Source organism: Leucoraja erinacea, chromosome 4, assembly GCF_028641065.1.
Source record: "Leucoraja erinacea ecotype New England chromosome 4, Leri_hhj_1, whole genome shotgun sequence".
In the NCBI taxonomy this organism is placed as follows: domain Eukaryota; kingdom Metazoa; phylum Chordata; class Chondrichthyes; order Rajiformes; family Rajidae; genus Leucoraja; species Leucoraja erinaceus.
The window spans coordinates 57,480,312-57,493,953 of NC_073380.1; the positions used below are offsets into that span (position 1 = coordinate 57,480,312).

Below are 13,642 nucleotides of genomic sequence, written 5' to 3' on the forward strand. Positions count from 1 at the left end.
CACTATAAAGCACTGCCAAATGGTTTATCATCAGCCCCAGGCTGTTCACAAAAATTTTGAAACCAGCCCTAGCGTTTCTACGGAAACGTAAACACATGGTCATAGCATATTTAGATGACATACTCATTGTGGGCAAAACTTTGGAATTGGCCAAACAAACTGAAACAGCCACAAAACAGTTATTTGAAAAAATGGGATTGATTATCCATCCAGTTAAATCGAAACTAAAGCCTTCCACTACTATGAACTATTTGGGGTTCACCATTGACTCAGTTCACATGTCGGTGACTCTGCCCAAGGGAAAGGCAAGAGATTTAATAGAGGCTTGCAATAACCTCATTGACATCAGCAAACCATCCATCAGATTGGTAGCAAAAGTAATTGGCAAAATGGTGGCTGCCTTTCCAGCCACACAATTTGGACCTCCACATTACCAAAACTTACAGAGAGCAAAAATACAAGCACTCTAAATTAATGCAGGTCACTTTGACAGACCTATGAAACTACCAATCAAAGCTAAAATGGAACTAAAATGGTGGATAGATAACATCTGGCTTTGTTCCAATCCAATCATTGTCAGTAACCCTTCCATGGTACTACAAACTGATGCCAGTGCACTTGGGTGGGGAGCCACCAATACAATCACCAGCTGTGGAGGTAGATGGACTGCTCAGGAGGCATCATTATTACTCACATTGGGCATAAACTACCTGGAAATGTTGGGTGCATTCCATGGCCTAAAAGTCATATTGTACTGCGTCATATTACCAGCATGTTAGACTACAGATAGACAATACCACCGTGGTAGCAAACATTAACCACATGGGTGGAAACAAATCAACATCATGTGACAATCTGGGTAATACAATTTGGCAATGGTGTATCCAGAAAGATATTTAGATATCAGCCACTTATCTACCAGGAAGACTAAATTTAGTGGCAGACACCAGGTCACGCAAATTTAATGAAAACACCGAATGGATGTTGAATAAAAAAGTATCTGCTGATATTACAGCAAAATATGGAACATCAGATATCGATCTATTCGCATCCAGACTTAACCACCAGTTATCAAATTATGTTTCATGGGAACCAGACCCTTGGGCAGCGGTGACAGATGCATTTTCGCTGCATTGGAGGAAATTGTTTATTTCGCATTCTCTCCTTTCTGCCTCATCAGTCGGGTATTAAGGAAAATACAACAAGACTCTGCGTCTGGTATTTTGGTAGTACCCGATTGGCCTACTCAACCATGATTTCCAGTGGTATTAAACATGGTATTAGAACCATGTATCACCATCCCACATAGACCAGATTTATTGCTATATCCCGTAACAAGGGATAGCCACCCACTGGTAACAAAACTTATGAGGGGAATTTTTAATACTAATCCCCCAAGAACCAGGTACTCCCAAATATGGGATGTAAGTATTGTCCTGAAATTGTTTATTTCGCATTCCCTCCTTTCTGCCTCATCAGTCGGGTATTAAGAAAAATACAACAAGACTCTGCGTCTGGTATTTTGGTAGTACCCGATTGGCCTACTCAACCATGGTTCCCAGTGGTATTAAACATGGTATTAGAACCATGTATCACCATCCCACATAGACCAGATTTATTGCTACATCCCGTAACAAGGGATAGCCACCCATGCCATAAACATTTGAACTTATTAATTTGTAGAGTTTAAAAACACCTCTACTACAACTGGGACTGACGGACCGAACAGTGAACATGATCTCGGCGGCCCAAAGACAGTCAACCAAAAAACAGTATCTGATCTATATCAGGAAGTGGGAGATGTACTGCCATAAAAACAACATCACCTACAGAGACATGAACATCCTGTCTGTTCTGGAATATCTGGCAGGCCTCCACTATGATGAGGGGCTCAGTTACAGTGCCATCAACTGCGCCAGAAGTGCCCTATCGACTTACTTATGGCAGGGGACAGAGCGTTGCACTGTTGGGACTCACCTACTGGTAACAAAACTTATGAGGGGAATTTTTAATACTAATCCCCCAAGAACCAGGTACTCCCAAATATGGGATGTAAGTATTGTCCTGAAGATGCTCAGGAATTGGTCTCCAACAACAGCTCTGTCCCTACACAGACTGATATTAAAAACAGTCATGCTAATGGCATTGGTCACGGCACAGAGGGTACAGTCACTGCATAAACTAACACTGGACAACATGGCTTCCTCAACAGAAAATATTCCGTTTCATATCTATGTGTTAGTAAAGCAGAACAGACAGGGATCAGCAGGCCTTAATATACAATTTAGGTCATACCCAACAGATGACCGTCTGTGTATAGTAAGACATCTGTCGTTATACATGGAGAAAATGAAAATCCTAAGAGGCAATGAGAAGGCACTTTTTGGTCAGCCACAAGCAACCACACAAAAGAGTGACGGTCCAGACCATCTCAAGATGGCTGAAACAGGTGCTAACACAGGCTGGGGTGGATACTAATATTTTAAAATCTCATTCCACCAGGGCTGCAGATACATCGGCAGCGATACAGTTGGATGTACCAATGGACCAAATCCTCAAGGCAGCAGGATGGTCTGGGGAAAAAACATTCCAATTATTTTACAACAAACCAGTAATGAAACCTGGAACGTTTGCAGAAACAATTTTAAGTTCTGTAAATTAATTGAAATTCATAAAAAGCGGTTATAATTTTGTGTTAATAAATTTTATGATTTCAATGTCGAATTCATGTCCAAATTATGTTAACACAATTCCTCCTACAGTCATCAAGGCAGACGTGATGCATGGACTCGTTTCCACGGCATGAAATCACAGAGCTTTAAAATCTTCACGTAGTCACTCACGTGACTCTGAAGTAAAATAGTAAGATTAAACGAGAACTTACCAGTTTGAAGTTTGATCTGTATTTTATGAGGAGTTACGATGAGTGATTACGTGCCCTCCGCTCCCACCCTTGATCATATACTTAACTGGTATCTCTTCTCTAATCTTACTATGTTTAGTCATTACAGTTATCTGTGATTTCACACCACTGCTTTGAAGAATGACATGCATGCGTCGTGGCGGGCTTCTTCACGTAATCCCTCATCGTTACTCCTCATAAAATACAGATCAAACTTCAAACTGGTAAGTTCTCGTTTAATCTTACTATTCATTGCCACAGATGGCTGTGGAGGCCAAGTAAACTAATATTTTTATGCCAGAGATTGTAAATTCTTGATTAGCATGGATGTCAGGGGTTATGGGGAGAAGGCAGGAAAATGGGGTTGAGAGGAAAAGATAGACCAGTTATGATTGAATGGAGTAGACTCGATGGGCTGAATGGCTTAATTCTGCTCCAAGAATTTATAAACATGAACTTGTGAGGCCTCTTGATTTCGATTCTCAGCTGATTCTTAATCTTTCTCACTTCAGCTCATTCAGACCATCAGTGCGGTGGACAAAGATGACCCACTGGAGGGACAATATTTCCACTTCACACTGGCGGCAGATGTAGGCAGTAATCCCAATTTCACCGTTAGCGATAATCAAGGTAGGATCTTGCAACATTCAATGGCTTCTTTTGATCATGTGTACCAAGGGACAGTGAAATACTTTTTTGCATAAAGATCAGCAAGACTATCATCATGTATAAGAACAATCCCCAGTTTGAACGTAATGTATAGAACAGCCCACTGTGGCATTTGAGACAATCGGACTACATTTGGAGACCGTCAGATATCTTGGATCAGATTTTACTGGACATTATCTTGCACGAAACGTTACTCACGTTATTCCCTTCATCACGTGTCTGTACACTGTGGATGGCTCGATTGTAATCATGTACTGTCTTTCCGCTGACTGGTTAGTACGTAACACAAGCTGTTCACTGTACAGGTGAAAATAAACTATATTCGAACTAAACTCAAACTGAGTTTTTAAGCAAGATACGCAAAGAGGGGGAAGAAGAGGTGCAATAAGCGTTTATTTTAAATCTAAAAGTCATGGTGGTGTAATGGTACAGTCACTGCCTTACAAACCTGGGTTCGACCCTGACTACGGGTGCTGTCTGTACGGAATTTGTACGTTCTCCCTGTGACCACGTGGGGTTTCTCCAGGTGCTCCGGTTTCCTCCCACACTCCAAAGATGTGCAGGCTTGTAGTTAATTGGTTTCTGGAAATTGTAAAGTTTCCCTCATGTGTAGGATAGCTAGTGTCTGAGGTGAACGCTGCCCGGCGTGGATTCGGTGGGCCAAAGGGGCTGTTTCCACACTGTACATCTAAAGTCTAAAGTCTACAGGTGCCAATTTGGTGCATTTTCACAGTCCCAGCTGCAGCCGGCTATGAGGGCCTGTTGCAGCCGTTGCCTCCATTCCGGTTGTCCCCTGAACGTTCGTCCCTCTTCTTGCACGGCCCGGCATTGCAACGTGATCAGGTTTGCTTACGTCACAGGTTTTCCGTGCAACTCCCCACCATTAGTGCAAGATTGCACTTTGAATGCTGCTGCATACTAGTGACCTGTCTTCCACCATGTGATGGAGAATAATTGTGACATGTGTACCCACCATGACGTTCAGCTGCTGGCGATGCCAAACACTTCAGAAGCTGCAATCTCAGTGGGCCGGAAGTGTATGTATTCCATGTGTACATGGCGTGTGTGAGGTTGCAGCCTCTGTTCAAGTATTTGAAGGGGCTGCTCCTTGCTTTTTGGCTATACTTTAGTCCCACCATCTTCATCTTTGGGCACCCAATATGTAGGGGAGTGGGTAGATCAGAGGATGCCCTGGTTGGTTTGCTCCTGGGCCCGGCCAAGCTGGCCATTCGTGGGTCATAGCGCCAGGGTGATAAGGATGGGATGCCAAGATGCCAACAATGGAGGGAGGAGTTGGTGATGGTCCAAGAGGATTTGAGTGGAGGATGGAAATTTGTAGTGAAGTTAATTAAGTCCATAAGTTCTGCAAGGTGCAGTAGGTTTCACTGTCTGTATAATGCATCATCACCTACCCTACAGCCAACAATGGACCATTGTGGACTCCACCTTTCCTTGATCATCATTGCTTTTTGCATTTCTTTCATTCATTTGTTCTATGTACCTTCTATATCTCTCATTTCCCTTTCCCATGACTCTCAGTTGCTGCCTTACAATGCCAGAAACCCGGGTTTGATCCTGACTATGGGTGCTGCCTGTACTGAGTTTTTATGTTCTCCCCATGAGCGCGTGGATTTTCTCTGGGTGCTCCGGCTTCCTCCACACATTCCAAAGACACAGGTTTGTAGGTTAATTGGCTTCTGTAAATTGTCCCTGGCATGTAGAATAGAACTAGTGGTACAGGTGATAGGAAGGAACTGCAGATGCTAGTTTACACAGAAGATACAAATGCTGGAGTAATTCAGCAGGTCAAACAGCATCTCTGGAGAAAAAGGAATAGGTGACATTTCAGGTTGGGATCCCTCTTCAGACTGCTCTGGGTAGTGTACGGGTGATTGTTAGTTGATTCGGACTCGATGGACCAAGGGGCCTGTTTCCGAGCTGTGTCTGCAAAGTGTAAAGTCTTCTCTAATTAATAAATAATTTGTTTTTGTCTCAGATAACAGCGCCTCTATCCTGACACGGACTGTTGGATTTAATCGTCGAGAGCAGGCGGTTCACTTGCTGCCCATCGTGATAGAGGACAGTGGGGATCCATCCCTCAGCAGCACCAACACACTGACTGTCCTCGTGTGTAAATGCAGCAACAATGGGGTTGGGCAACTGTGCAACACCGATGCATTCCTGCTGCCCGCTGGTCTCAGCACGGGGGCCCTCATCGCGGTGGTCGTCTGCATTCTGATGATACTAGGTGAGCGATCCCACTGCCTCCCCGTGAAACCAAGGACGTGTCGGGGCAGCACAGTGGTGGAGCAGTAGAGTTGCTACCTCACTGTGCCAGAGACCCAGGTTCAATCCTGACTACGAGTGCTGTCTGTACAGAGTTTGCACGTTCTCCCTGTGTCTGCATGGGTTTCTTCCAGATGCTCCATCAGGTTCCTTCCCACAGTCCAAAGATGTACAGGTTTGCAGGTTAATTGGCTTCTGTAAATTATCCCTTGGGTGTAGAATAGAACTAGTGTACGGGGTGATTACTGGTCGGCGCAGATTTGGTGGGCTGAAGGATGGGTTTCTTCGCCGTATCTCTAAAGTCTAAAGTATAAAATTGAAAGCAGTAGGTAATGCTCTTGAAGCTGGTAGGAGTGGAAGAACATCAGTTCTTCCAGTGAATTAACCAAAAGACAAAGCAGTAACAAAGAAATGCAGATGCTGATTTGCCAAAGAAAGACACAAAATGCTGGAGTAACTCAGACCCAAAATGCCACCTCTTGCTTTTTTCCAGAGATGCTGCCTGACCCACTGGGTTTCTCCAGCGTTTTGTGTCTATCTTTCCTCTCCATGTACAGTACCTGTGCAACATTCTTTGAAACGTTGCTGTATGTAAAGTCCGTGAAACGTTGCTATATAGTAAAGTGAGTGCACACTGTTGCTTCTTGGATCTTGCACCAAGTTATTATCAGACTAAGTCTCTTCTCTTGGCTTCCTCCCTCCCTCCCCTCACAGCCATTGTCCTCCTCCTTCTCATCCTGCGACAGCACAGGAAGGAGCCCGACTGCACGGATGATGTGGATGACGTGCGCGAGAACATCGTCAGGTACGACGATGAAGGGGGCGGCGAGGAGGACACGCGGGCCTTCAACATGGCTGCCCTGAGGGGGCCTGATGCCAGGGGAGGGCCCAAGGTGCGCGTGGATGTCACGGCGGGAGTCCGGTCGGCATACAGGCGGTCGCTCGGGATGGGCCCGGACGCGGCCATCTTCCGAGAGTTCATCAGGGAAAGGTTGCGGGAAACCGACACAGATCCCTCCGCCCTCCCCTTCGACTCCCTGCAGACCTACGCCTTTGAGGGCAGCGGCTCCGTGGCAAGCTCCCTGAGCTCCATGTCCTCTCTAGCCTCCATTTCACACCTATCTTACGATCATCTCAGAGACTGGGGACCACGCTTCTACAAGCTGGCAGAACTGTACGGGAATTGTGAGCCAGTTTCATGAGTGGGGTGACAAGTATTAAATATCTCGGTGAAAGTCCTCCTGATACCCTGGTGCCTCTGAAATCATCACGTTCACCTACAAAGCCCCTAGAAATCCTCAGCCAATCCCCACATTCTCCAAGGACAAAACACAATTCTGCTCCATTCTATAATCAGAAGATTACTCCATCTTAAAACATTTTGAACCTGTAATACTTGGTGTAATCCAGATGGTAAAGGAAAAATCATCGCCACCACCAACTAGGCTAATGTGCCCTGCAGTTCGACCTACATAGAACATAGAACAGTACAGCACAGGAGCAGGCCCACAATGTCCGTGCTGAACACGATGCCAAGATCACTCCCAAGAACTAATCTCATCTGCCTGTAAGCGATCCATATCCCTCCATTACCTGCATATCCACAGGACCCATGGAGAATGTGGATCTGGTGACTCATGCTCTCACCTGACAAAGACTTGGGACATTGCAAACTAAAGACAGAATGACGCGATTCATTTCACATTCTGTTCCATTATTGAATTTGTTGGCATAAAGTCTTGACCATCAATATGATTTGAATCACAAACTTCCTCAAAGGCATTCCATTCCATTAAGCTCAAGAGTTAGAAGTCGCCATGGCTGGCTGGAGACACATCTATCTTTTGTCAGAAGGCTGTGGGTTCCAGTAACCTCCAGTGTTATGTATACATGAACTACCTTGACACACTCGGTGAGGATGTTGTTAGATACAATATTCAACAGAAGCATTGTCCATTCACTCACTGGAAAAAACTTCACCAATGGGCGTTACACCATCATTGAAAACATCACTGTGTGTGATGTTCATGAATGACTGTAAGGAAGACAGATTGAGGAGATTTCGAGTTGCGTGGAGAGATATTCATTCTTTAATTTAGCAAAGGCAGACTCAAAGTTCTGGAGTAACTCAGAGGGTCAGGCATCATCTCTGGGGAATATGGAGGGGTGATGCTTCGGATCGGGACCTTTCTTCAGACTGATTGTAGTTGGTTAACCAATTCCACAGTTCACAACAATGTATCCCTCTTGGCATCACACCATCTCTAGCCAATAATTGGCCTAACGGAACCACCTTGCTTGAGGTCATCTGTTGCCGGCATTGATTAGTCCTGGCATTTTCTTGCTGCCAGCATTCCCTACAATCAGTCTGAAGAAGGGTCCAGACTCGAAATGTCACCTATCAATGTTCTCCAGAGATGCGGCCTGACCTGTTGAGTTATTCCAGTATTCTGTGTATTCTTACTAAATTAAATTAATCTCTTCTGCCTGCATGTGATCCGTATCTCTCCATTCCTTGCATAAACAATAAGCTCATAGGAGCAGAATTAGAGCATTTGGCCCATCAAGTCTACTCCGCCATTCAATCATGGCTGATCTATCTTACCCTCTCAACCCCATTCTCTTGCCTTCTCCCTGTAACCTTTGACACCCGTACTAATCATGAATTTTTCAACCTGTGCTTTAAAAATACTCAATGACAGCGTCCTCAGCAGTCTTTGGCAATGATTTCCACAGATTCACTACCCTCGAGCTCAAGAAATTCCACCTCATTGTCGCTCTAAAGGTATGTCCTGTTATTCTTATGCTGTGCCCTCTGATCCTAGACTCTCCCACTAGTGGAAACATATCCTTGTCCATGTACCCAACTAAAAGTATCTTAAACGGCACTGTAGCATCTGCCTCCACCACCACCCTTTGTAGCGTGTCACAGGCACCCATCACACACCGTGTTAAAAACAAACCTGCCCTGCACACCTCATTTAAACATTTTCAAGCTATGACCTCTAGTCTTTGAAATTTCTACCCTGGGAGAACAGGTTCAGTCTGAATACCCTGTGTATGCCTCTCATCATTTTATGCTCCGATCAGTTCTCCCCTCAAAATAACAGAGTGAGTAACAGACCCATATGCCCCTGTCCCACTTAGAAAACCTGAACGGAAACCTCTGGAGACTTTATTCCCCACCCAAGGTTTCCGTGCAGTTCCTGGAGGTTCCCGGAGGTTTTTGTCAGTCTCCCTACCTGCTTCCACTACCTGCAACCTCCAGCAACCACCTGCAACCTCCGGGAACCGCACGGAAACCGTGGGTGGGGTGCAAAGTCTACAGAGGTTTCTGTTCAGGTTTCCTAAGTGGGACAGGGGCATTACAATTTCTAAAATGACCTACACTCTTCTGGCATTGTTCACTACATCAGAATGTCCTGAAGCACTTTACAGTCTTTTAGTTTAGTTTTGAGATACAGCGTGGAAACAGGCCCTTCAGCCCAATGAGACCACACCGACCAGCGATCCCTTTACATCAGCAGTATCCTACACAATGGGTATAATTTACAATCTTTAGCAAAGCCAATTAACCTACAAAGCCATAAGTCTTTGGAGTCAGGGGTGAACATAAACTTCCGGACTAACAGAACCCGCGATCCAGATCGAACCTGTGTCTCTGGCGCTGTAAGGCAGCGACTCTGCTGTTGTGCCACTGTGCCGTCCCTATAGTCAGCGAGATATTTTTGTACAAAGGGCTATAAAGTGCTGGAATAACTCAGCAGGTCAGGTGGCTTCTCTGGAGAACATGTATAGGTGACCCTTCTTCAGATTTATTTTTGTGTCGTAAGCCACTGTTGTAATGTAGGAACTGCAAAGGCCAACTTGCACACATAGGGGAAACATCTGGAAACAACAAGGTGAAAATAACCAGGTATGATTGCAGCTGTGGGATAGATATTAACCAAGAGACCTTGCTGAGCTGCCCTTTTCTGCTTTAGAGTAGTACCATGAGATCTTTTAGATCCATCTGAAAGAGAAGTCTGGCTTTGTGTTAGCCATTCTTCTGAAAAGCAACAGCTCCAACAAGGCCAGCATATTGGCACAACAGAGTTGTTGCCTTAGAGCGCCAGAGGCCCGGATTCGATCCTGACCAAGGGTGCTGTCTGAATGTGTTCCACACTTCCTGAGGTCATCTGTTGCCATCCCTGATTTGTTCTGGCCTTTTTTCACCTCTACTCCTTTGCCAACATCTTCTCTCAGCCTGAGCAAGGGTTCCAACCCGAAATGTCATCTATTCTTTTCCCCCAGAGATGCTGCCTGACCTGCTGAGATACTGTAGATGTCCCATCTACATTAGTCACCCTGCCTGCGTTTGGCCCATATCCCACTAAACCTGTCCTATCCATGTACCTGTCTAAATGTTTCTTAAACGTTGCGATAGTACCTGCCTCATTACCTCCTCCGGCAGCTCGTTCCATACACCCACAGTCCTTTGCATAAAACAGTTACCCTTCAGATTCCTATTAAATCTTTTCTCCCCTCACCTTAAATCTTTGTCCTGTTGTTCTCCATTCCCCTCCTTTGGGCAAGAGATTCTGTGCATTTACCCAATCTATTCCTCTCATAATTTTGCAAAACTCTATAAGATCACCGTTCATCCTCCTGCGCTCGAGGGAATAGAGTCCTAGCTTGTCCATTCTCTCCCTCTAGCTGAGGCCCTCGAGTCCTGGTAACATCATCGTAAATCTTCTTTGCACCCTTTTCAGCTTGACAACATCTTTCCTATAACATGATGAACAGGACTGAATACTCTAAATGTGGCCTCGCCAATGTATTATACAACTGTAACATGACCTCCCAGCTTATACACTCAATACTCTTGCTGATGAAGGCCAGTGTGCCAAAAGCCTTTTTGGTCACCTTACGGCACCCTTGGTGAGAGTTTTGTTAATAGAAAACTCAACAGAAGCATTATCCATTCTCTCACTGGAACAAAAGGCAAACGATTATTTTACTTCGGAGTCACGTGAGTGACTACGTGAAGAACCCCGCCAGGACGCATGCGTGTCATATCGCTACACGCATTGCGAAACGTCAGGCGCGGTGGAACGGCATTCCCCCGCAGCGGCAGTTTAAAAGCCGGAACCAGCAGGTAAGAGTTACTCTGCGGTCTTTTTTGTTTCCTATACCAACTTACAGGTGGGGAACATGGACAAATCGAAGAAAGCAAAAAGGGCTGCGATAAAGCTGGTGAGGGAGGGACGCGGATCAGCGGGCAGCCAGCAGCAGCCAGCTGCACCTGGATCACCGATAATGGGATCAGCTGTGCCCGATGTCGCCTCCGCACTGGCCAGATCCACGCGGCCGGGCGGTAAGGCAAGACAGAAAACAAACAAAGTCGTGGACTCAGAGGAGTCCGACTTTGAGCAACCGCGGGCGGCCAGCGACCGTGAGCGCTGGAGCCGGATGGAGCGGTGTGTGGAGCATTTGTTCCAACGTGACAGGCTCCGGGAGTTGGAGTCGGGTCACAGTGGGCTCTATGGCAAACCCACAGCAGTACCTCTTGAAGGGCTGCACAGTGCTTCTACCTCACCAGAGGGGAGCACTGCGGATCAGTTCTGAGCTGACCTGGAAGAGGGGCCACAGAAGAAAAGTCAAGTGTGCAGGGGGTGCAGGAACAAGAAAACCTACTGGACATGGTGTCCAACTTTATACAGCCAGACCAGACTGGCCAAAACCTGGAGCAAAAGCTAGCTGCCAGTATAGACCATATGTCTCTCAACCAGTTACAAGAACAAGCTGTACTGGACACCACATCAAGACACCTGGCACCGGGCAACTGCATATCCCTGAATGTTCCAGTAGTAAATACCTGTATATGGAAGCATATTGGAATAGGAGTCAGAAGCGTGGATGTCAAACTACAAAAAGTATTGAAACTCCTAACAGCAGGGATAACAGCATTTGCCTGTGCAGTGGATAACAAGGACATGTCCCAGGTCCAACAAGATGCACTGGCACTGCTTTGCAACACTCAATATGAGATAAATAACATCAGGAAGAGTGCCATCCAACCCACATTAAATCCAAAATTCGCAGGTCTGTGCAAACCTGGAAACAAAAAACCACCGATATTACTATTTGGAGGCAACGTATCGAAGCAAGCCAAGGAGCTCAATGAGGAAGCAAAAACCCTGGGACTAATAAAACGGACTCCATCAAAAACCCACTACAGCCATAGACAGCACCCCTACGCACCCACCAGTAGAGCAAGACCGCCTGGTGAAAGCTCGAAGGCCCGGTATATAAAACATGAGTCTTTTTTAGGCCATGGCCCAGGCCGTCCTTCTTGGAAGATACGCGGAGCTCCAACTCCAACCAAACCACAAATCCAGACACCAGCGTATCAACATCAGCGAAGAACTTACAAAAATAAGTATACCTTCAGCTGGTAACTATGGAGGTAGGTGAGTCTGGTTCCCTACAAAATACAGGGAGCATGGAGGTTGGGGGGAGATTACACTCATTTCTGAATGCATGGAGCATGTTAACAACCGATACTTACATTTTAAGCAGTATCCAGGGATATAAAATAGAATTTATACACAAGTACAACCCTCCAGTTCAACATATACCGAACCGAATGTTCGTACTTTCTGGTAAAGAAAAATTGGAGGCGCAAGCTGAACTGGAGCAGCTTTACGCAAAAGGGGTAATTGAAAAAACCCAACACGAATCACTTGAATTCGGGTCCAATATATTTACCAAAAACAAAAAACATGGTGGTTGTCGCATCATCATAGATCTGACCAAATTGAATACATTTGTACAATATATTCATTTCAAAATGGAAACCTTTGTTACTGCTAAATAATTAATTTCCAAAGGTTACTTCATGGCCAGCATCGATTTAAAAGATGCTTACTATTCAGTGCCTATACGAGGTCCTTTGCATCCATTCAATTTACCCAATTCTTCCCGACTAACCTGTTCTAAGGAAATGTTTTCACTCATGTGCATGCCTCCCCTCCTTTGAACCCGAAGGGCCCCTGCCATTTACCACAGATGTTACTTAAAATTCAACTGGATGGGACAGCCCTGGCAGTATAAAGCACTGCCAAATGGATTATCATCAGCCCCAGGCTGTTGACAAAAATTTTGAAACCAGCCCTAGCGTTTCTACGGAAATGAAAACACATGGTCATGGCATATCTGGATGACATACTCATTGTGTGCAAAACTTTGGAATTGGCCAAACAAACTGAAACAGCCACAAAACAGTTATTTGAAAAACTGGGATTTATTATCCACCCAGTTAAATCTAAATTAATGCCTTCCACTATTATGGACTATTTGGGGTTCACCATTGACTCAGTTCACATGTCGGTGACTTTGCCTAAGGGAAAGGCAACAGACTTAATAGAGGCTTGCAATAACCTCATTGACATCAGCAAACCATCCATCAGATTGGTAGCAAAAGTAATTGGCAAAATGGTGGCTGCTTTTCCAGCCACACAATTTGGATCTTTACATTACCAAAACTTACAGAGAGCAAAAATATAAGCACTCAAAATCAATGCAGGTCACTTTGACAGACCTATGAAGCTATCAATCAAAGCTAAAATGGAACTAAAATGGTGGATAGATAACATCTGGCTTTGTTCCAATCCAATCATTGTCAGTAACCCTTCTATGGTACTACAAACTGATGCCAGTGCACTTGGGTGGGGTGCCACCAATTCCATCACCAGCTGTGGAGGTAGATGGACTGCTCAGGAGGCATCATTATTACTCACACTG

At 45.2% G+C, this 13,642-nt stretch overlaps 1 protein-coding gene across 1 annotated transcript in view; it reads left to right on the forward strand.

Moving 5' to 3' along the window:
• The window catches only part of LOC129696445 (cadherin-7-like), a 114,033-nt gene extending 101,268 nt beyond the window's left edge, over positions 1 to 12,765 (forward strand). Inside the window, exons 10-12 of the mRNA XM_055634341.1 lie at positions 3,415 to 3,532; positions 5,568 to 5,819; positions 6,572 to 12,765. Of these exons, the coding sequence (XP_055490316.1) occupies positions 3,415 to 3,532; positions 5,568 to 5,819; positions 6,572 to 7,059 (858 nt within the window). The 3' untranslated portion in view covers positions 7,060 to 12,765. The remainder of the gene's footprint in view (positions 1 to 3,414; positions 3,533 to 5,567; positions 5,820 to 6,571) is intronic.
• Positions 12,766 to 13,642: the final 877 nt, after the last annotated feature.